Below are 26104 nucleotides of genomic sequence, written 5' to 3' on the forward strand. Positions count from 1 at the left end.
TCCGTGGCGAGGTGTATACTATAGAAGCTTGAAATTATTTAGCTAAAGATTTTATGAAACCTAATATATTTAAGACGTACCTAGAGAAAATTTTGACACCTTCGTACATTTTTTAAGATTATAGTATAAAATATAACGTGCTATATCAATTTCCGTGCATTACAACTAAATAGCCAGTACTTTAATTTATTTGAGTGAGGTATAGGTAAAAATTGAAGACGTGGAATGTCGTATGAATGCCCCACATAAGGGGGGCATAGTCGTGCAATTAAAATCATATGGTACATTATTCGTTCATATACCTAGGTATATAATGCTGTGTAATGGTATCAACTTATATAAAGTGCGTAATATTACAGTAATAAACAGTAATATTACATATTTTTACACACTGAAATTAATTTCTATCTCCTTCTTTCGAAATTTACAGAAGTTGTTAAATTTTGAAATAATATATATAAAATATTTTCGCAGTGGAATAACACGCAGGCAGCATTTTTTGAGTAAACTTTGCTACTACGGTTATTTCCATGGTAAACAGCTTTATTTGAAAAATAATAATCATGTAAAATGCAAATTTTTCGTATGTTAACCTAGTTTTAGGGAGAGCTGCTCGATAGAAATATGTACATATGTATAGGTAAAGAAAAATTGTACATCATATTGTAACTGGAAACAAAAAACAAAACATTGATTAGGAGAATTTCGTTTCTCTCTCGATTTTATTAAATATAATTTTGTAAGACATTTTAATTATGAAATGTTTAATGCGAAACTGATATTTTGAAAGCCCTTCACTTAATTTATGTAGCAGCTGTACCACCCTTCAGCAATGTAGACACAACAGATTGATTGGTGTTGCTCCAAAAGATGATTACCTATACTATATCATCGTCCTTATTTTAACCTTTACATCCTTGTATAAACATGATTCTATAATTTACATATGTAGCATTCTTAACCAATTGCTACACCAAGAGAGGCACGGCAAGAAAGTTTGATATAAATTGTTATCCAATTCATAAATGCCTCCTGAAAAACCGAGTTTTGTAAGTCAGCAGATAATTTTTTCTTCTCAAGACTGCCGCGAATTGGATTTTTTTTTTAATTTGTGTATTTTAAATTTTAAAACTATAAATTTTATCGGTCCGCCATATCTCACTTGCCAACTGGCTGGTGATGCCTTTGCCTAAAACTTTAGTTTTAAATCGAAGACAGAATATAAAAAAAATAAATAAATAAATAAAACAATAATGTCAATAAGACCCAGAATCGAGTTTAAATATGAATATTTTATTATTTTATAAACAATGTGAACAATAATTATTAACAAAACAAGTAAATTAACGAATCAGAAGTACCTCCTACATATACTGAATAGGTAAAAAAAGTTTTATTTATGGAAGCTGACATGATATCTCAATTACAAAAAAATCTTATGTACATTATTATAAATAAATTATTTAGTTTAAATATTCTTAATGATAAGCACTAGCATACTTTAACCCTGAACTGTACGATATCCCATGTGATAATCCTGATCCTAATGAAATCGATCTAAGGCCACCTAATGCTACACCTGAGCCGTATCCTAGACTTGAACCATATCGTATGCCTGAGCCGAGTGCTAGGCCTGAACCATATCGTATGCCTGAGCCAAGTGCTAGACCTGAACCGTATCCACCGTATCCACCGAGTCCTAGTGATGATCCACCGAGTGCTAGAGATGAGCCGCCGAGTGCAAGGGATGAACCACCGAGTGCAAGGGATGAACCACCGAGTGCAAGGGATGAACCACCGAGTGCAAGGGATGAACCACCTAGTGCTAAACCGGAGCCTCCGATTGCTCCTAATGATATTGCTGGTGCCGCTGCAATTCCAACAGAAACGGGTTGCGGTATAGCAACTGGCTGTGCATATGGTACTGGTGCTGCTACAGGTACGGGTGCAGCAACTGGAACTGGTACTGCTTGTGGAACTCTAACAGCAACTGGTTGTGGAACTCCAACAGGCACAGGTTGTGGTACGCCAACAGGAACAGCTTGCGCAACGGTGTATGGAACAGGTTGTGGGACCGAAACAGGAACTGGTCGTGGTACATTTACAGGATATGGTCGGCTAACTGGTACTGGGTATGGTTGTGGAACTGAAACAGGAACTGCTCTGGGTACGTCAATTGGAACTTGAACTGGAACTGGCACTGGTACTGGTCGTGTGATTGTAATTTGAATTGGTTGGGGTACCGATACTGGAACTTCTTGATTAACTGTTGAAACAGTATGGCGTACTGGTGCTGCACCAGCTGCAATAGCACCACCACCTGCAACAATTGCTGGCCCTGCTGCAATAGCTGGACCCGCTGCTATAGCTGGACCTGCTGCAATTCCAACAGCAGGACCTGCTGCAATTCCGATACCAGGACTTGCAATTCCAATAGATGCTCCACTTAACCCTATACGAGCGCCGCCCAAACCATATCCACCCAAACCATATCCACCCAAACCATATCCACCCACACCATATCCACCATGCACACCATATCCACCTAAACCATATCCAGCTGTACCTAATCCTAAAAGCCCTCTTTTTGTTTGGACTTTTTGTGGTCTAATTTCTTCTGTTCGAATGTGATTGAATGTTAAAGCTAAGATAGCCAAGTATATCTGAAACAAAGGAATAAATTTATATTATTAAGGATTTCTTTAATTTCTTTTTAATAATCCAAATTTTAAAATAAATTAAGAGGGTATTTTTACATCAAAGATAAGCAGTAATTGCTCAATGTTTTTTTGGCAAAAATTGAAATTAAAGAATAAACATAACAAATTCACTTACAATGTACTTAGCCATGTTTTAAAAAAAAATTTGATGCGTATAGTTCTAAAATCACAGTTTATATAATAAAAAATAATAAAATATCTATTTGTTAACTCGAGTTAAATCTACCTAAATGTAATCGACTAATGAAAGTGTATTTGCCTTTTTATATCAATGACAAAACACTTTCCAGTTTTATTTATCCCCTATTTTGATACAGTTTGTGGTGGTCATTTTCTGTATATAAATTGATTATCCCCAGATAAAGTATATTCTTTGTGATATCTTATAATATGTTGTCTATAATTCTATATTATGTCAATTTTCTTCATATTAGGTACTGATATATAATGTACAGTTATTTATGAAAATTTTTTAACAATAAATTAATAATAAATCTTAATAAACAAAGCTATATTGCCCTTGATATCATATTAATTAATTTTGTTGAATATTTGTAAATTTGCTGCTTTAGTTAAGTACTAATAGTAGATTTCGAAAAATTGTGGCTGATAGTAATTTAGAAGATGAAGAAAACGTATTCAAGTACTTTGGCCATTTCTTCACAATAGGGGTATTTTTAAATTAATGGTTTTCTCGTGTAGTATTTTTCATTGTTTTTACAAGTAAAGTACACTATGCGGAAAGATTTTGTAAAATCAATTTTCGATTTATATCATTTTTGAAACATAAGTAAAATTTTTTTGATCTGAGTTTTAAAACAATCCTATAATGATAGAGGCATAGACAATGTGTTTCAAAGATGGAAGCGTGGGTTAATTAAATTGGAAATTTTGTGTATACTGTTTAATTAAGTGCATTGTGCTTCTACCCTCACTAGTATTAGCTCTGATCTCACATATTTAAATTTAAGCGTTATATTGTCCTCAGATAAGCCAACTATCTCTGAGTTAAATAATATCATCTTAACCTTTTTTAAACATACGACCAGACTGGCATTGGTATATAATTTTAGATTTAGATAGTCACTCCTGCTCAGGGCACTGTTTATAAATGCTCATATCTCGTCATAATAAAGTAACTTGCCTTAAAGTCCCGCTTTTGTTTGGATATATAAAATGTGACAAGTTAATAATCATTAAATGATGTGTTCTTGACCACGTTTAAGATTTTTTTAAATTATTAAATAAATTATTTCAATTTTCATTGGTACTAATAATTGATATAATTTTCATTCAATGTTCTTGTTATGCTGAAGGGTAGACATTTTATTTTCAAATATTGATACTCTTTTTCTATTAATTTTTATATACGTCTATTTCTTTTCCATTTTCAAAAGGGCATTAACATCGTCAGTATAGAGACAGGGTGTATAAGAATTGAATAACAAACTCGAAAATTTTATGCCTTACATCGCAAAAAATAGTTGGTCATCGTAAGATGCCCAAAACTTAAAATTCTTAAGGAGTCGTGCTTCTGGCAATTCGTTTTTAATCTGACAGTGTGAATTGAAATTTATTAAATTGCCCGTCTAATAGATGTTAAAGATGACCAACTGAATTAAAACTAAAAAATTGTGTTTTAATTTCATAGTTTGTACCTACGTTTTCTGCAACCTATAAAAGCCCTTATATTTTTCAAAATATAAATTTCTTCTACAAAACCAAATTGTCCTATTTCAAACACTTTTGCCCAAAAAATGTTCTCAATGATTCTTTGTTTATTTAATAAGTAGGTATATAATAATTAATTTATGTATAAAGGATGTTGTATATAAACTTCAGAAATAAATTATATTGAAAAACATGCTTCCAATTAAAAACGTTGACCTCTTAGGCATACATCATATAGGCACGGCATGTTGATCTGTGCTTTCAGGTTCAATGAAAAGCTCACTCTTCTTCATATATAGTAATAGATAGAAGAACTCTTTAAATCAGAAAGTTGTTCCTTATTAAAATGCCATTTTTTTCTGAAACTAGGCTTACTAAAAAATTTAGAATATGCAAATTTTTCGGATTAACCGAATTATTGTCATTTTTTTCGAATCTGTTTCGAATTTCTGTTACTAAAAAATTAAACAAATAGTCTTCAGTCATAATAAGTAGCAATTAATTCAAAAGTTGTAGTAAGACAATCGATATTTCAAATCAAGTATGAAATCAACAATGAAGTTAGGATCTTGAATCTTAATAAGAGAATATCTGAACATATTATATAAAAAATGAAACGAGGCGAATGTACGGTAAATAACAAGAGAAAAATTGGTACTTCCCTCCTGTGCAGCTATAATTTGTTTAAGTAGATTAGGCTGTTGAACTAAAAACACAACACGACAAAACAACAATCACAAAGTCAATATGATCAGCCGTCTTCATCTGACTTATCATACAACGTCGATGTTGATCAAGTGATCGATATATTCGACATACGATACATGAATATACCAATCGAAAAATAGCAGATAATTTCTCGAATTCACAATTCTTCTGCTATTTTTCTAATGCCTATTTATGCCTATCAGGTAGAAAATATACTTGAATATTTTCCGTAAAATATGTAAATATGTATAAACTTATAATTAATCAGTTCAATCGTAGAAAAAGTGGACACGCGGATACGAGACTGAAAAGGCAGACATGTTCGGTTAAAATCAAACGTCTGGTAACCATATCTGAATCATTTTTTTGAAAAGCGATAACTAAGACAGAAATTGAATGCAATAAATATTTTTTTGTACTTCTTCGTTTAATTATTCTCAAAGAAAATCCATCTGAAAATTGGAAAACGAGACATTTTGGTAATCACCTGAATCATATTTGATGATTTTTTATTATTTATTAATAAACGTGTTTTCTTGTTGTTTAAACTACTGAACCATTTAAAAAAAACTATCACAGTATTAAGAAATTACTTTTTTAAATGGTAATAAACTAATATTTTTATTTATGTTTTCAGATATCCATTATTGGTATTGGTAATATTACTCACCAAATTTATTTAATTAAAAGGCGATGATTAAATAAAGAAGTAGTAAATTAATTTTATGATTTAGTAATCACTTAATTATTTTAAATAATTAATTCTAGAGATTATTTATAGATTGCCATCTGTTCTGTTTTTCTATTTGCATTGTAAAGTGCATTTGAAATGTAGCAAAGCAAGTAAATACTTATTAGTCAAAATATTAGTAAAATAAATATCTGAAATAGTTAAAAATTATTTGATGGTTCAGAAATTGGTCTTTCTTAGAATTAAAAATGGAAATTTTCATTCCATGTTTGATTTGTAGTAAAATAAATTTATGATGCAAAATAATAATAAAAAGTCACCACCTTTGACTACATTGTAGACTAATTTGTATATTTATACCGCAACCAACTCTAATTCTTCCCCCATGAATTGAACCTTTTTTAAAATTAAAAGGAAGCTTGAGGATTTATAAATTTTGGAACGCTACCATTGGTTTCCATCATTAGAGTCAATATTTTTTATGATAAATATCTTATTGATATAATAAAATTACCATTAAACATTCTTTCATAGAGTTCATTGATATGAATATAGAAGTTGTGTGGCGTGGCAATAAATTTTTGCAAAAAAATTCTTTTTTTAAATCATTTCACTTTTATTTATTTTAAAATCTAAAACGGTAACATTATTTTCAAAGATGTGGATTTATAAGTATAATATCGTGTCAATAGTTTCATCTATTTTTTTCTTCTATTCATAATGGCCATATTAAATCGGACCGGTGTGGTTACTTTCAATTTCATATATACATAAGCATATGTTGTTTTATTACTTCGTAATCGTAATTTATTATCATTGTCTTTCAATAGTTTAAATATTTTACTATATTTTAATAAAAAATAAATTAATTCTTAGATTATTAAAACGGAAATGATATAAAAATTGTCATTTTATCATTTGATTAAATAATATCTTATATTTCAAGTTTATATTATTATAGATTATACAATCATACTCGTATATTAATAGCACTAGTCTACACAAATTTTGTCCCAGATGCATGAGTTTACTTTTTGAAAGGTTTTTAACAAGTTAAATGCGGATCTGAGTGCAAAATTACTTTAGCACGTCACGCTTTCGAGAAATTTGCCCTTGAATATTGAAAATCTTGCTTTCCCCCTAAATTCGAAGTCATGTTTCACCAGTGAATAATTTTTTCTCACAAATTTACTCCATCAGAAAATAGCATTAATTACGCTACAAAAGCCAATTTAAATTTTTTCGAAACCTTTTTCCAGGTAATAGCAAACTCTGTCATTTTTGTTTAAGTTATTTTTTTATTGCTATTAGCCATAATAGATTTAAATGATCCATCCTGTATATATATAACATTGTATAAACCAAGTTAAGGTGTATTTTAATGGATATAAATCAATGATGTCAATTAAAATTGCTTCGATTATTAATTTATATAACATAATTAGAAGAAATATTATATCAATAGTTGTTCTTAACTTCTCTCCTCGGATTAAATTATGTCAAAGGTAATAAATAGGATCACAGTGCTTAGATTAATAGATTGTTCAATTATAAATAAGTATTTCGATTTAACATACGCATTTTGGTACATATATGTCATTTGATACATTTGATTCCGTTTAGTTTCACATGATAGGATAATTCAAAAAATTCCAATTTTCTAAATATAATTCCCTATAAATGGGCAGCTTGGAAAATACGTTCTATAATTTATTATTAAATACTATAAATAAAATTGTATTTATAAATACTATAAATAAAACAGTATCCACTTTGAAAAATGACTAAAATCGTGCACTCGCCGTTGTTTGATATTTTTATAAAGTTAAAAATCAATTAAGTTCAATATTTCAAACGACATCTCTTCAAGCAGTGCAAACCCCCAAAAATACTCTTTTTACCTTTATAAAGAAATAAAAATATGCATTGTAACCATTCAATGCCATTTAACATTCACAACCAGAAAAAATTGTGCTGTACACTTATTTTCGTTTTAAACTGTAAAGAGTAAAGGATATGTAAATTTTACTAAGAAATTATATAGCTAAATGACCCTGTATATAGTACAAGTACAAAATAACTCAAATACCTTAAGGCTAAAATAATTGTTTAGATTTTGCCCCTTTATTATATTTTACACATAATTATGTTAATTACATAATTTCCTTTTTCATTTAATATACAATCTTATTTAAATTATCATTAGAACATTTAAAACAATTTAATTAATAATTGAAATTAATAAAATTGAATATATGTATTCGCTGTGTGCGTAGTCATGGTAGGGACAATAAAATCGATGCCAGCGCTTCCAGTGAAAAATTTTCGCGATAAAAGAGGCTGTTATGACTAATTTGCAGTTCTTTACATGTTAATGTTATAGAAAATGTCAAATTAAAATTATTGAAAAACACTAATTAATTAAACTCAATGCATTAAAAATTGTGAAAATAAGAAATCAAATTGCACAATTATTATTTTTCAAATGTAAATTATCATAATTATTTATTTAAATTTGTTAGACAATAATATTAAATTTTCAATGTAAGTCATAAATGCAATCCATACAATTCTATACTTAAAGTAGTGTGTCGTTACCATTTAAACGTCTCCTATAAAACTCACGCATGGTGCGAATTGTAGGTAAGTAGTACAGCGGCTTATGGTGATTTGTTGAGCCTTTTCATCAAATTTGGATTAAAATATTGATAAAAACTCCATGAAGCAAAATAAAAACTAAAGTGAACAAATGAGTTTAGTTTCGAAATTTTAATTGCAACTCTAATAAAATATCCCTATTATAAGAATACCAGCTTCTTATAATGCGATGACATAAATAGAATTTCTAGTGGTAGTTATTAGAAGTTTACAATTTCAAATTATTGAAAAAAAATATGCCGGTTTAAAAATATTTCATAAGTGCAATATTGATTAATATCCGGATGAAATAAAGATCAATAAATCACCAACTCGAAGCTACCTACATAAATATTACCTACGTTATATCTTTTTTATAAAACTTTGTTCCATACTTCAGTTAGGGTTATTTAATTATCCGATTTAGAAATAGATTTCGATGGATATTACTTCTTGAATTCAATAATTTTGGTACTTGATTGCATCTTTGACACTTACAAAGTTAAATGTAAATGTTTTTGCTCCCATACAAACTTACATCAGAAATAAAACTTTGTATAATTTTTTTCTGCAATAAATAAATATTTCATTTAGTAAATAAATTATTAATATTTTATTATTGATATTATTATTATTTATGCCATTTTGAAATACTTGTTCTGCAGTCAACTTCCTGTTTATTTAATATTATTTATTCGAACTGCAGTAGTGAAATTACTCGGGTTAACGGATAATATGCATATAATAGGTATACACATATCTAGTTAAGGATAATTTGTGTCATTATTGGTGGAATATGACTTGTTTTTTATTAATATATTTGCAAAAAAATACAAAATATTTTATAATTTGAGTCGATTTAAATATTAATGTAATATTTATTGTTTATAAATGTTATACTATTAACATATTTTTATAATATTATAGGTATTACAAAATAATTTGTTGTAATGTAACTCAATAAAGTATGAATAATTTTAATATTAGTTCAATTTATCATGTTTGATTAATTTTAATGTTTACAAAAAAATTTATTTGACTATAAAAGTCTAGACAAGAATTAAAAAGCATGGGAAAATCAATGGAGTCAATATGGTCGAAATAAGTAGGCTTAAATTTAAATGTTAAAAGAGGGTCTCTTTTGTAGAATTAAGATTTGTAAAATACTGCTAAGTTTAGATTCTTGTTCGCATTTTTTAATTAGTATAGGAAAACGGTCAGAATCCAAATTAAAATTTCAAATTTATATTTATATTTGAAGGCCACGAAAATTAAATATGTGCGTTATACGTTCGTGAATAAACCATTTATCAGAACCATTTCTAATCTCGGAAAATAAGAGTTTCGTAAAAACCTACCAATATAACACTTGAATAGTTGCTTGGCTCAAATGGATATGTGAAATTAACCTTAAATTTCATTTAATCTCAGATCATAACTAGTAGATGAAGAGAAGGATACATTAAATTCGAAAGCAATCTCTCTAAAAAAACATTTTTCTTTCGTTTTCATGACTTCAAATAAGCTTGAAGTTAACACACTTTGTAGTTCATTTTTAATTGGGAGTTTCCCTAATGATATATTTACTTATATATTCTGAAATTGATATTCATTCACAGAAAACTATTAGTAGTTGCTTCCTTCTTCTCTCATTTTCAAGTTTTCCCTCATCTCTTACTTCAGTTTACCACAGCAGAAGTGGAACTACACTTTTTGAAGACCCAGTATTATAGATACTTTAATATTCTACTAGCTGTTACCCGCCCGCTTTGCGTGGCGTAAAATATACCCGCTTTGCTGGGCAACATCCCCATTTGAATCCCTCCCTCCACATTTCCTCGCGTTGGATAACATTTTTGTAATGTACACGTCATGCTTTTTTATTTGATACCCCACTTAGGTATATTTGTAAATATTCGATATTTCCTTCCCACTTTCTCGCTACACCTTTCTACCCTCCGAAGGTTAAAAAAATTTCTAAATGTAATTTAAAACATTCTGACCAAGTTTTGAACTATTAAAAGCCATAATTTAAAAATATGAATTTTTTATTCATGAACACCCCCGCAACCCCCCTTGTGGGTGGAATTTCGTAAAATCTTAGCTGACCTCTACTTGGCAAAACGAATATTCCTGCCAAATTTCAAGTCTCTAGGTCTTATAGTTCCAGAGATATCGTGATGAGTGACTATCTATCTATATAGATCTATAGAAAGTCTCCTATATATTTATAGATATAGGTAAACAACGTAATAGTAATTGTTAAATAATAAGTGGCCAAGTTAATGCTTAATAGGCCAGATTTTCTAAATGAATCATATATAAATTAAAAATATCATGATAGTCGTGTTTGATGCCAGAAGACACATAAACTTGTATTGTTACAGAAATATAACAACTTCCTATCTGATTCTGTGTGTAGGTTTTTTTTTATTTAAAATGCGGAAGAACAAGGAATTCATAACCAGATTTATTAATAGAATGTAGGATTGTTACAAAATGACTCCTGAAATTAATGTATATTAACAACAATTTATAAATTATTATGTGTTCTTTGGTCGAATCGGGTCAAACAAAGACAGGTATTTTAACTGAACGCAACGTTTCGATATAAGCAACATCTCTGCTTTGTCCATAAAAGTGGTGAGAAGAAATGTTGCCAACTCTACCAACTTATAAGTAGATCTACCAACTTCATGTATCTTTTTCAAATCTACTACCTCACAAGGAAAACCTGCCAACTATTTAAGTTTATAAAAAAAAAATAATAATTTCTTGAGAATGCATAAAGTATGCTTCATTATATTATGTTTCTTTGTTTTTTATCGGCGATTCTATTGCCCTTTTATTAATGAAACATTTCCCGAAGAACAGTTCTAAATTGTTAAATCAAAAAATGAGGTGAAGATTCTAGTTTTGATACAGGGCGACCGAACTGACAAAACATCACAATAGCAGAACACGAAGAATAAAAGAAAGATATAATCTACCAACTTTTCAACTGGATTTGCTGAAAACTATCTACTTCTTAAATCGTATCCACTACCTAGTCATATTTTGAGTTGGCAACACTGATAGAGAACAAAATATAGGTGGTAGATCTACTAACTTTTCAAAGCAGAATTGATAGGAAACTACCAATATTTTAAATCTACCACCAAGATAGATTTTGAGTTGGCCACGCAGATGAGAAGTTCAATCTTTTAACGAACAAAAATGCACGAAGCATATTTGCATCCAAAAAACTTTATAGAGATCGACTACCTTCATTGTGTAAGCATTATGCCACCGAGCGTATGCTTTTCTATTTACCATCTGAGTACTATTCCTACTATCATCAAGTTGTTGCGCTTTCTTCAACACTGTCGAAATTTTGTAGGATAAAAGCAGCAATCTAGATGGTAGAAGCACTGCAGCTTACTACCTTTAATTAGAAAACTACTGTATTCGCGTGCAAATATTTTTTTTTTTAATATTCACTATTCCATCAGAAATAGAATTTGAAAGTCTTCTTGTATCTGATTTCAGTGCGCATAAAGAGTAAAAATTGTTACGCGTAAAAAATATTAGCAATGGGAGATTTTCGCTGCTATTTCTTCGATGGGTACTTTATGGGTGTGCATATCAATTCCATTGTGGCTTAAGAAAGTGTAAAAACTGCCATACACTGTGTTTCTACGGCTATGAATTCGATTCCCGCTGCCACAACATAAATTTATTTATATAGTTGGCATGAGCTGGCGTAGTGCCTGATATATGCACGAAACGGGTGCACTCGGTCTGTCAAAATGAATAATGAGCCGAAATATAGTTAGTGATAAGAAGGTATCACATTGGGACGTATGTCACATCTGAGCAGCTACTATAACTAATCAACCAACCAATTAATACCACTTTGAAATTTAAAGTGGCATTTTTTAACAAAATATGAGAAATTATTACATCATCTTACATGACTGGACATAATAAAGAAATAAATCCAAATAAAAAATAATCATTTAATAGACTTGGTTTATCATAACAAGATGTTAATGTAAACTTAAAGCAAAGTCTGTTTATGCTATGTCTTTGTTGTCGAACAGGAAACGAAAGTGCATTATTATAATTTTAGATTATTTGTTAATTGCGTAATAATAAGATAATAGTGTAAAGAAATCTCAAAAAATGAATAAAATCATGTCAAATTTGAATGATACAATCGATTCTCGGAATTCGGATTTCAATTACTGTGGTTGTAAAGAAAAATTAATGTACATATACTTTTATACATAAATCCTTTAAATGATTTTACTCTCACAGATGTAGACTCCGAAGTGGAAAGGGCGGACGAAAAGTGTTCGGATTTCATTGGAGCTCATACATCAGAATAACACATGAGCTATAATTTATAACGATATATTTTTAAAATTTAATTTAATCTTACATTTTACTGCTCCATCTATGGTCATCATTTTCAGCCATAAATGAAAGATTTCTGTAAAAATTTAAAATAGTAAATGTCAAACAATAACTCATGGCCATCTTTTCTGATATACCCAATCAATCATAACTATTTTACATTTAAAAAAAAATGAAAACTGCATATATTTTAGCTTTGTAAAACAATCCCTTCGAATGTAATGGAAGGGGGATAAAAGAGATCAAGAAAGGTGGAGGCTATAAAGCGATTCCTTTTACTTTTTAGCCCAGTGAAGCGGGCGGGTATCAAGCTAATATTTTACATAATGGTTACTTGCCGATTTTACAAGATATGAAGATCCGATTTACAACTTAACCGCCGAGCTTTGCGGTATTAATTTTTTTAATTACATATTGTCAATTAGTTTTACAAAACAAAACAGACCTATTTAATTAAAGAAAAATATTATATATATATATATATATATATATATATATATATATATATATATATATATATATATATATATATATATATATATATATATATATATATATATATTATTAAATTAATTTTTCCCTGATTAACAAGTCATTTTATGTTATGATTCTGTATTTAGAAAAATTGCAATGATGTTAGTATATCATATATACATTATTAATTTTGAAATATGGTTTGTTAATAATTGTGTTATGAATTACCTATTATTCAATCCAGTTTCATTCTTTATTGTACAAGAAAGATATCGGAAGTTAACACGTAAAATATTTTGTTATTTCCGGTCGAATTTTCCTTTTTAAAAAAGAAATCACTGATTATTACTGAACCAATTATGGGGTTCTACAGGATTTTGTATATCACAAAGTTTATTTTTCAAATAAAACATATAATATATACCTATGTAGTGACTCTCTTCGCTTTTCCTGCTTCTAATTTAGGGTTTTCTATTAAGAATGTCCGAATTTTAAATTTAAACAAATTACATCCAATAGAGATATTTTTTTTAATTTCAAAGTCCGATTTTTTTTAAATTTGAACTATTTTATGTCATATACAATACCGCGAAACAACAACCACATCTTCAAAGGGCAGCGCGATGTGATAAATATTGGGAAAATAATCATGCTACATTTTAAGTAATGTTCAACAACACTTATGGAACTTATGGTATTTTATCAAAATTAGTGGTCAGTTCAAGCTATTTACCGCTTATTATATGGTTTTATTTATCTCGATATATCATCAATATAAAAGTCGACTTGTTCAGTAAGTAATGAGACAATCATGCAATAGTTATCGGAACGTTGAATCTGATGTAGTACGCACTAAAATAAGCACAAACAATTCCATATATGATATCGGACCTGATTGACGTATTCGATTCATTGAAGAAATTTACATATTGTATAAGAAGTAAGAATGTTTACCACTTAGCAGAAAATTTAGGTTTATGGTTTTTTTGACGCGCCATATCCTAATCTATATCAAAAAGTTCACAAAGAAATTAATGAAATTCAGTACTACTTAGTTTAGAAAATTTATTGATTGTTTTCATAAATATGTTTCAAACACCTTTATATAGCTTCTTCAAGACACAAGTCACCATTTAGAGCTAATAGCGTAAACAGAAATATAGCTAATAGCGTAAACCGAATATGCGTGATTTATTTCGACAGGATTAATAAAATTGATACTAAAATGATAAAATCTCCATTGTAAATGAGACCATAGTTCATCTGTGGTTTGGTAAACGACGGCTGCACAATTACTATTCCTAAACATCCGAAGCTTTCTAGATATCAAATTTTCAAGTTGCTAGGTACCATTTTCTTACAAATATTCAAGTCAAACTGTAAACATTTCCAATTAGTTTAAATTCATTCAATCACATTATTAACTAATAATAACATTAAAAAGCAATTATAATCAGTTTATTATGATAAATTAAAGCAAATTGCAATGGATGTCAATGGAAGTATTACAAGGCCCACTGCAATATAAACATGTGTTATATCTATTTTTTCTAAATCTGTCAAACATTAAAAACAGTGTAAACTAATATTGTCGATAATTGTCAAAATTTGCATTTAAAATAATATTTCTTAATTACTTATCGCCATTAAACGCAAGTAAACATAAAATTAAAATAAATATACGAATGTAAAGCATTCCATATTTTTCTTATAAAGAATTACATTCGGCCAAACTTTCTATGACTATAGATTTTAGTAATCTGGGATGAGAAGCAGCAGCCTTTGCAGCTTATATTTGGCATAATATTAGCCTAGAGGAAAAATCACTTTCAATTTTTGTTAACTTATCATAGTTTTATAACAAATGAGTATAGTGATTATTTTCTTTTTTTTAGTATATTTTTTTTAGCATAGTGTTTTGATTTCCAAGGTTTTCTTTACCGTTGAATGTATAATTTGATTGATTGAATTGATTGAAAAAGCACCCGCTAATGCGATTCATTTCATTCCATGAACATTTTTGGAGCAGAAAGTCATAAACAACATTGTATTCCACTTGGAGTACCTATAGCCGATTTTTTTTGCATAAACTTCTTCTTTATCGTAATTATAATAAATAATTTTATCATGCTCAGTAGCATAAACCAAGAACTTTTTAAATACTTGGGGATAAAATCAGAATACATGGGATTAAAATTGAAACCATTTCCAACAATAAACATTACAAACTAAGTTGTTTCTAAAAGCTTATTGTTTCCTTAACCTTCTACAATTTTGTTGAATAAATTGAAAATATCTTTAGGTAAAATACAAAAATGTTCATATATAGCCTCCAATCTTTAAATAGAAGTCTCAAAACTTTATTCGCGCATATCTTTATAAAGTATAGAAAACATGCAATTTTCCATATCAAATAATTAATCCATATTAATCTAAACATATTAACACAGTAACATATTGAAAATTATGTGATTACTAGATGGAGAAAGTGATTTTATACATAATACAGATAGAAACATTATTATACTTATTTGCCACCAATCTTAAATATTGATTACAGTGGTAAGCATAGGTAGATAAATAAATATTGTAAGCAAAACAGGGATTTTCTTCTAAATACAAGTCATTATGGTGGGGTTCATACTATAAAATAATAACATAATACCCCATTCAATCAGTTAGTAGTATAAGACAATAAACAAATCACCTTTTTTTGGATATTCATAATAACATTTCCAGGACCATGAAGTTACTGGTATGTAATTATGAATTTGAAAATTTAATTCTAAATTTGATTTAAAATACGATAATGTTTCCATAAAAACTTCATGCTCAATATTGTTTTAATTATCAATGAAACTTCTTAAAAAGACGTGATTTTAATTAAGCTTTTTCTTTTGTTTTTAGATTTGTCTTTGTTTGTTAATTTCTGCAATTGCAGCAGAAGAAAAACAAAGTATCAACAAGTCAGATAAACCAATTGACAGTAATAAAAAACATGACAAACGTGGATTAGTCTCCAGTCTAGGATATGGTTCATTAGGAGGATACGGAATTGGTAGTAGTATTTCATCTCCAATTATCTCATCAGGCGCACTATTGCATCATGGTCCTGTTTTATCAAGTGGTATTGCAACACATGCAATTGGAGGACCCGCTGTGGCGGTTGGATCATATGGATCCGGTCTAGCTCTTAGATCCGGTTACGCAGTTGGATCGGGTCTAGCAGTTGGATCAGGCCTAGGAGTTGGATCCGGCCTAGCACTTGGATCCGGCCTAGCACTTGGATCCGGTATAGGAGCAGGTGGAATAGGAGCAGGTGGAATAGGAGCAGGTGGAATAGGAGTAGGTGGTGGACTTGCATCTGGGGCAATAGCAGGAGCTGCTGCTGCATCAACAGTGAGCGTGGGTCCAACACCCCCATTACCCGCACCTCAAGTAGTTGGGGCTGATATCCACACAACAATTACTAGAAAAATTGCTGTACCAGTTGGTAGACCATATCCAGTACAAGTTGTTAAACAAATTCCATTCCCTGTTAGAGTTTCAGTACCAGTTCCAGTCGATCGACCATACCCAGTACATGTTCCTAAACCTTATCCAGTGCCAGTGGATAAACCAGTTGCAGTCCCTGTCGACAAACCATATCCGGTTGCTGTTCCACATCCTGTTCCAGTGCCTGTTGTGAAACAAGTTCAAGTTCCTGTTCCACAACCATACGCTGTTCCTGTATCCAAACCATATCCCGTTCATATTGCAGATCCAGTTGCTGTACCCCACCCCGTACCAGTCGCGCATCCAGTCCCAGTTCCACACCCCATTCCTGTAGGCGTTCCACATCCTGTACCCGTAATATCAAGTGGAATTTCTAGTTTAGGAGGTATTGGTTTAAGTGGTGGTTATGGTTTAGGCGGTGGTTATGGTTTAGGCGGTGGTATTGGTTTAAGCCGAGGCTTAAGTTTGGGACATGGTATAAGTTTAGGCCATGGATTAAGTAGTATTGGATATTCACACGGCTATGGTCTCTCATCAGCTGGTTCACATTATATTCATTAAAATTAATTATGACTGTTAATCAAATTTCTCAAGAATGAATATTTTATACGAATTCATTTTGAGCGGAAATTTATTTTGAAACCAATGAAAAGTACCCAGAGGAGGGTGAATTATTTTTGTTTATTTTGTGTTAATAATAATCTCTTTTGTATTGTTTTGTATGTTAGGGATCCCCCCGTTTATCACAATATCACAATTTATTTATTAAAACTATTAGATAGTATTTTAAAACTCGTTGACGTTTTTATTTTAAAATATAATTATTATTTTCGAATTTTGATTTTTTTTTTCTATTTCTTCCTTCTTCTTGTATTTTTCTTTCTGATCTTATTCTTATTTTTGTTTCTCTTATCTTATTTTTTAATTTCAATTGTTTATTATCTATTTTATTTTTTTCTGTACAATACAAGTATATTCAAATAAAGTGATTTTTTTAGAATGTTGAAATATTTGTTTTTTTTCCCAAAACTTTTTCCTTTTAATCAAAATTTACCTTCTTCAAGACCCACAAACAAACTAAATGATCTACATATTTTATTTAGAAACATGCTTGACGAATATATTTTGACAAAATGACATAATGAAAAAATTATTAGCAAAAGAGAGATGCAATATGAACAAAATGCAATAGCCATGGAAATCATTATTCATTTGCCGATATCTGGTCATTGTAAACTTCTTCCCGATGCAAGACTCCCAGTACAGAATTAAATTATTACTAATCGTCTGTTACGCAACATACATTATGTTGCTTGAATATATTGTGAAAGCGCTGGCTAATAACACTCTCCTTTACATTACCTTTTTCTTTAGATCCTTCTCCAAACCTTTCATCATCTACTTTTTTACTTGTTTCAGGTACGGAACCCTAAACTCGCACTTGAAACATAGCTGTGAACACTCCCCATTAAATTACTTTTTAAACGAAGCAAAAAAAAATAAAAATCGGTTTATCCATTTAGGCGCTACGATGCCACAGACAAACAGACAGACAGATAGGCAGACGGATATAGCGGTCAAACATATAACACCCTTTTTTTGGTTTAGGAGTCGAAAATTGGTCGGATCACGCATTTATAACGGTCAGCTTTCTCAATAATTGCTGAAAATAAAAAAATATTGTTGATGAAATAACATACAAATATTGAAATACTATAATAAGTTACAAAGTTTAGATAAATCCCTAGATAAATAAATACTCCTTTTAAAAAATGTATTAGTAATGCAATGTGCATATTATTTTATGATTTATTGATAATTCTTTGCTGAATTCGTAATTCCGTTTAAGGTGTGGTGTGCTAAGAGGTCGCTTCGAAGTATAACTTGTTTTATATAATATTAGTATATTATTACTTGTTATGGTTTACATAAGACATGCTACTCTTTTTATATTACTTACACTGGATAAATAATAAATTGATGTTGATCTCGTACCAGACCGTAAGCCCATAATGACGAGAAATTTCCATGGCCTTTGTTTCGGCCTTTTTGAGGATTGATAAAGGTAAATTTGACAGCAAAGGCAATTGAGATTTAACCATGACTCAAGAGTCGAAAAACGAGTTTTTAGATTTGCTTTTATGTCTACGATATTTTTTCTTATCGATAATGTTATAAGACCGTTGGCATCTGTCGAAGGGGTCGCAAAATCATTATATTTAGAACTTTTGCCATAATCACAGATTTCCTGCCCATTTATTTTCACATACTCTGTTGTTACTAATATTGTCTAATAAATGTGTAACCTGCACTTCCACCATTTTTCTATTTATTAAAGGAATATTAGAAAGGGAAAAATGGCTTTCTGTGAAACTTTTTCAAACCTACCGTAACTTTGATCGACGTTCGAAAATTACTTGTTAAAAATTTTTGTGGCCATGAAAGCTTTTGATCAGAGTACCCCTTTGAAAAAATCGAGAAAAATGCAAAAAAAATTTTTGTTTTCGAATTTGATGAAACTCGGTGGATGGGGTAATTTTGATCCAAAAATTATAAAAATCAGGTTAATTTAATGATTGAATGCAGAGTTTCTGAGATATCGCAATTTTTGGATCGATTTTAGTCCGAATCTCAAAAACTATTCGACCAGTCTTCAAATGCACCCGTTTTTTTTTGTAGTTTTTGGGGCAAAATTACCTTATATACTGAGTTTTATCGAAATTGGAGAGAGAACTTAAAGAAAGTTACAATGTCAGCGAGTATCATGGGCAAAAATTTCATTTTCAAAAAGTTAGAGTTGCTCACCAAAAAATTAAAATCCATATAATTTTAAACAAAAGGGTGGATAAGTGACGGCTATAACGTGATATTCTAAAGGAGAAATTTCCCAGTAAAGCGGGAATATTAATTAAAAAATACTTAATAATAAAAATGATATTTAATAAAGCGTTTTTCCTCACATATGGTACCTACCACATATCGCATATTACTTTCCCCGAACTTGATGTATACGAAACACCCCGTATACACTGTAGGCTCGTATTGTTTTGATAGATATTCTTATTATATTTTGAAATTTATGAATGGAAATAACAACAATTTAGTATCATGTTTTAAAATTATATTATTCAATATTATTGATTGTTTACTATTACAATCTCTCGAATAATATTATTCAATATAAAACATTAGATTTATTGTAAACATTGATTTTATTATGACAAAATTAATCTGAATGAATATTTATTGAAAAACTATTATATAATACAAAAAAAGAACAATGTTATGCATTAAAAATGTCTTTTAAATGTAAATTCAGAGCTATGAATATTTTGTATACTTTCCTATTATTAAGTAGCTGTTTAGCCGTTATTCATCTGCTTCTTTGTGTTGTTTCAACTTTATAAACGAATTAGAGTGATACCCACCCGCTTCGATGGGTTAAAAAGTAAAGATTGATAAAGATTGCTACCGCTTATCTCCTTTCTATCTACACTCGAAATAATGGTAAGGATTGTTTAACACAGGTAAAATATATGTATGCTTTTCTATTTTTTTAAATGTATAATAAGCATAATTATTCATTGAGTATATTAGAAAAGATGACCGTGAAATATTTTATATTGACTATTTTTACAGAAATCTGTAATTTATGGTAATGTTAAATGACTACTTTTACAGAAATCTGTAATTTATGGTAATGTGAAATTAAATTAATTTTTTTTTTTTTTTATTAATTTACTTTATAAATTATATCTCATGTGTTATTCTGATGTATGAGCTATATTGCTGTACAGTTTCATTAAAAACCTTTCGCTAGTTTTAGTGTGAAAGCGTAACAAACAAACATGCTTACTTTCGCATTTATAATATATAGAGATAGATGTTTAGACGTTATCCATATTTGTGTTATTACAACTTTATAAACGAATAGAACAATATTCTCCTTAGCCCTTTAAAATCTCCTTTTAAGGCAGTATTCTCTGATTTAAAAATTTGAAGAAACCGATTTTATCATATTTTTTAAGATTAGGCTCTTCAGAATATGTCCATAAACAATGGTAGTGGTCATAAACGGATTTTTCAAAATTCGATTTATTTTCGAAGATACAGCGGATTTTCTGGAAACGAAGTTCGAATTGATCGCTTTGTATTGCGAGCATCTGCAGCTTCAAAAGAAGGAGAAACAGCAAAGTAGAAATAACTTTGCAAGACATTGCATATGAAATAGAAGAAGATCCAGTGAAGGTGGTCTTTTGGGATCGCCGAGAATATTAGTATAGCCTAGGGTATTATTATATACCCTCTGGCGGAATTGTCTCTCAAACTTAAAACGCGTTTTTCTTGAATCCACATTTTTCGAAGTGATTGACATGATATTTTAGGTTCTATGTGGGAGTCTTTATAAATCTCTCTATCGTCTGATCATTCGAAAAAGTGAAACAAAAGGGTAAAAACAATGTTTTTTTCATTTCGACACTATTTTGTAATTTTTTTTTTGTGGCTGAGGCCCAAACAATAGCAATATCTTTTACTAATTAAGAATTTTTCAAATTTTTTTTTTCGGTTCACTTCAAAGGGAAAAAATCGTGTCAACTAGAGTGCCGTTTTTTTAGTAGGGCCTGTAAGAATAGATACAACAGGACAATAAATTTCATATAAAAAAATGTTTACAAAAATGTTTTTCCTTTATTTATCATCTTGGTTTGAAAAATGCCTAGAGTAAATTTTAGGCTTCTAGACCAGAATACCCCATTAAACCACTTCGACTTCCTTCTTAAGGTATGATAAATTTGAGGGAAATTTTCATGAAAAATTTTAGTTGCGTCTAATTTTGATGTCGAAAGTACCTATTATAGACTTGACCTATAAAATAATCAGACACTAAATAATTATAATTATTTCTAGTTTTTCTATTTAATTTGTTATTATTATTTTTTGTTTAAAAGTTAATATTATTATTGATTTAGTGTTAATAAATTATAATAATGATAAAATGAAGTAATTATTAACTTTAAATATAACTATCGTTGATAATACATAGTTACGTAGATGCATGCCACCCTCCCAATTAGTTGAAAATATAGGTGTGTATGTAGGATTCCGTGACTAATTAATATAATATCACTGTTCTGTGAAACTGACACCCCCCAAGAGCAATTTTGATTCAAAGGTATTAGGATTAAAAGTACATACGATATTGCAGTTTTGATTACTGACGTTTAGACATCCTAGAACTGAGTGTACTCAATGATGTTTAACTTCAGTGTTCCGGTGAGAATCGTTATTTTCAATGTGGTATGTATGGAGCGTGACGTAGACGCGGGTTCCATGATTTCTGATCACTCAAAAAGTGCTCAACGTGCCCCAGGAAGTTTTCTCTTTAAAAACCCTTAAAAAAGAAGAAAATATTTAGAAGTATAAATAGACTTTCATCCTAAATTTGAATCGCAGTGCTCTTCTACGTCATCCATCATTAGGAACGCCAGTTATAAAAGGATGATTAAAAAGCTAGCATGTGCTGGCATAATATGTATGCAAGCCAAGTATAATTCGTATCGTGTAAATGATGATTCAAAATTGTCAGAGCTATGAAAATGGACTAGCTGCGTGAATCATGCTCGTATATGGGTGAATTCGCCAATGAGTTTTATAAACTAATGAATTACAAATAGTTTGAGATATCCATTTGATACAGATATATTATTGGTTTTAACCTACGTTTTCTAAAACCCTTCTCTTTTTCAGCTAATTTCCCTTTTGTCCACTTTTTGTTTTATCTGATAAAATATAAATCCAACAAAATATTTCGATTGATTTATATTAAATCTTAAACTTAGCCTATATTAAACATTTTACAAATAAATGCTTGAGAACATTGCCAATTGTTAATGACATTTTATTTGCATAAATAATAAATGAATATTACGAACTATATGCTATATATTAACTTATACAGAGTGGTTTTTTAAAAAGTGTCCACTCTTTTAATACCTTATGGGCTCATTTTCATCTCATGGTCAAACAGGACTAAAATTTTGCTATTTTAAATGAACCTATATAATTTTTGTAGCAGGTTCTTGTTCTTTCAAAAAAAGCTTAAGAATTTGTTAGTTTAAAGTTTTTTTTTTTTTTTAATTATTGGAAATCAGATGTAAAAAATTGTCCATGATAAAAATTTATACAGTAATAAATAGCCATGAAGACTGCATAAAATAAACTAAAATACTGCATTAGCAATCCCCTTAAAAATGAGTTGATAAGTGTTTTGCGTTTTTTGATTTTCGATTCCGAAATAGAAGGGTGGAAACTTTTTGAAGAATCACTTGTATTATAATAAATAATTAAATATGTTATTAGTTAAAAAGATTTTAATCAATATAGATGAAAAAAACATCATTCTTTTTAAATAAAAAATACTGACACAAGAATAATGTTGATACAACATTATGACTAATGTTTTTAAATTGATAAATAAAAAATGATAATAATTATTGTAGTCACGAGACTATTTTAAAAATAACGTAACCTCGATGAAAATTAATAAAATAATATTTAATAAAATAATATTTAATAAAATAATATTTATTTGATTGTAGATGTAAATTATTTAATTTAATAAGTTATAGTTCATTTCAAAAAGAAACAACACTTTGACTTAAGCCGGTAAAAGGCCGCCACAAACCATGACTTGGTCTATGTACCTACTAATTTTTTAATATTTGTCAAAAAATAATTTTGGAAAAAAACTGCCCAATTAAAATAATCATTTGTTCGCGGTGTTTTACACGTAGTTTTCTATTCTTAAGACTGCGCATAGCAACATTCTTTATCTTAAACATAAATATATATAATATACCAAAATGAACAAGAAAGAACTCAAATCCAACTCTCATTCTTCAAACTCTTAGTTATGAGGAACAGTATGAAAAATGTGTTATTTTAAAAATACACAGTAAAAAACGACAATATTTACCAAATTAATTTGACTAGTAATTCGCATTGCGTTACTTCAAAATCTATAGCAAAATTTACATACAATTTTCATTAATCTTCTTCGAAAGAATATTCTTCAATACAATAAATCAGTAAATATATTTGCCAGAACTATGGGCTACAACGTAAGGTCTTATGGTGAGTCCACATGATACAGACTATTGTTTGTACAGACTGAAAGTCTGAGTAAAAATTTGCATGTAAGACAAAATTCTATAGAAGTCCTTGTGAAGTTGGTATCATGTGGACCTACCATTAGGTACATAAATAATAATAAATAAATTTTCCAAATAGGTGAAATAATTAAGCAAAATCAAACAAAGTACTCTGAAAGTAAGAGGCATAGAAATAAAATTTTCATTCTGATTCTCATAAATTTATTTTTCCCCTGAGCTTTCAGCATAAAACAAATTATTTTTAAATAATACTGTTCAACGAAGGAAATGTAAACAATATATTTTTATTTTCAACTTGTTAACTTGATTGATTAAATTTCCTTTTAAAGTATCGTTTGAAAGAATCAGTGTGCAATAAACTCGTGTTTATGACAGTATGTATGTATAATGTATATTCATGTGAATCTAGTTTCTTCAATTAAATAAAAATGAGAGCACTTTTATTGAAATGTATGTCTATAAACATTCAATTTATAAAATATACGTAATTAATTATCTATAAATTGATCATATATAAATAATTTTTATTTCAGTATATAAATACCTAAGAATTAAAAAAATATTTCTGTAATAACCTTGCCGAAAGCTTAATTTTCGTGGGTAATATTGCGTTAGAAAAGAGATTAACTTTAAGTTCAAAATCATTTCTTATCATCGTCAGTTTACGATAGTTAAATACAGTACATTTTAAAACTATAGTATCTAGCCTTAACCTTACGTATAATATATCATCCTATCAATTTAGTACATCGAAAAATAGAAACATTATTACATCGCCGGGGAAAAAAATATAAATATTTTGATATAAAAAATCATTGATATCAAAACTTAACATAAATTGGAAGTATTATCCACCCACTTAAAACTAAACTTTAAAGAAATTATATACAATTTAGATAACATCGAATCAGTTGTCTGATCTCGATATCAGACGGATATCGTAAGGGGCCTCCGAAATCGATTTGAAATTAATACATTGGCACTCGCTTATAATACGTTAAAATAAGTACTCTTGATTATTACATTATGACACTCGTATCACAGTATACTTAAGCCTATGTATATTCATATCATAAGAAAAACGAAACTTTGCACACTAGTTGTACAAACTGCTATTACGACTATAATTATATACAGTACATGTGTCTATATGAAAAATCAATAAAGGAATCTATGAGTTTAATAAATAGTGTAAAAATCAATTCTTGTTTAGGGATATTATTGCGTCAATAATACCATTTAAAAATAATTTTTAATTATTTTTTAACCATTATGCTTACCGATATGATCCATTGTAAGGCAGTTTTTCTGATATAATAAACTGTTCACTTAAGCTGCTGTATTCGCTCCGTGCATAATTTTTATTTCAGGGAGTCATAGTAACCACAAGCTACTTTATTAATGTAATTGTAAGGCTGCATTTTTTTTAAGGATGCATATTTTGATACAATTTCGAAAACAACAACTTTATTTAATTCTTATTTTTCAATAATTTTAATTTGACATTTTCTCTACCATTTAAATGTAAAAATTGAAAATTAGTCATAACAGCCCCCTTTAACGATAAAGTTATCCACTGGATGTTTTGGCGTCGATTGGATTGTCTCTACCATGACTACAGACCCAACGAAAAGTGGCTGTGTAAATTTCTTTCATACATCCTTATGACTAATATCTTCAGTTATATTATTATATTAATTTTTTTAATAATGTTGTAATATAGAGCACTATCAGAAAATATCAGATTGGTATTTTGACAATGATTGATAATTTCCTGGTGAAAATGAAAACAAAGGACTTAAAAAAAAAGCTACAAACACTTTTATGATAAATTTTATAACATCCTTTAACCCTCTTCAATCCCTAAAAACAAAAATTTACGATTAAAATCCAAGGTACTTTTCAGGTTGTGAGTAATAAAGGTCTTAACTAAAATTCTACTTAAAATTTTTTAATACTAAAAGCTAATTTTCAAAATAACTTGATATGTTTCTTCTAATTGTATCAAATACATAAAACATATCATTGTATCGAATATTTTTTCTAGTTATATTGAAAACATAAAAATAAAAATACTAATTTTTGTGTAAATATATTATTCACCCCGGAAGTGAATTATTAAATAAGAATAATGAATG

General features: G+C 29.2%; 2 protein-coding genes across 2 annotated transcripts; one reads left to right on the plus strand and one right to left on the minus strand.

Moving 5' to 3' along the window:
- Positions 1–1478: 1478 nt before the first annotated feature.
- Positions 1479–2863, minus strand: LOC123292646 (glycine-rich cell wall structural protein 1-like). Its single transcript, XM_044873360.1, has 2 exons — positions 2836–2863; positions 1479–2663 (listed from the first exon to the last, which is right to left on the minus strand). The coding sequence occupies exons 1-2, from the start codon at positions 2848–2850 to the stop codon at positions 1479–1481; spliced, it is 1200 nt and encodes a 399-aa protein (XP_044729295.1). The 5' UTR covers positions 2851–2863.
- Positions 2864–15997: 13134 nt separating this feature from the next.
- Positions 15998–17412, plus strand: LOC123293395 (tetra-peptide repeat homeobox protein 1-like). The gene is made up of 2 exons (XM_044874205.1): positions 15998–16054; positions 16207–17412. The coding sequence occupies exons 1-2, from the start codon at positions 16043–16045 to the stop codon at positions 17353–17355; spliced, it is 1161 nt and encodes a 386-aa protein (XP_044730140.1). The 5' UTR covers positions 15998–16042; the 3' UTR covers positions 17356–17412.
- The last annotated feature ends 8692 nt before the right edge of the window (positions 17413–26104 follow it).

This window comes from Chrysoperla carnea, chromosome 2, assembly GCF_905475395.1.
Source record: "Chrysoperla carnea chromosome 2, inChrCarn1.1, whole genome shotgun sequence".
In the NCBI taxonomy this organism is placed as follows: Eukaryota; Metazoa; Arthropoda; class Insecta; order Neuroptera; family Chrysopidae; genus Chrysoperla; species Chrysoperla carnea.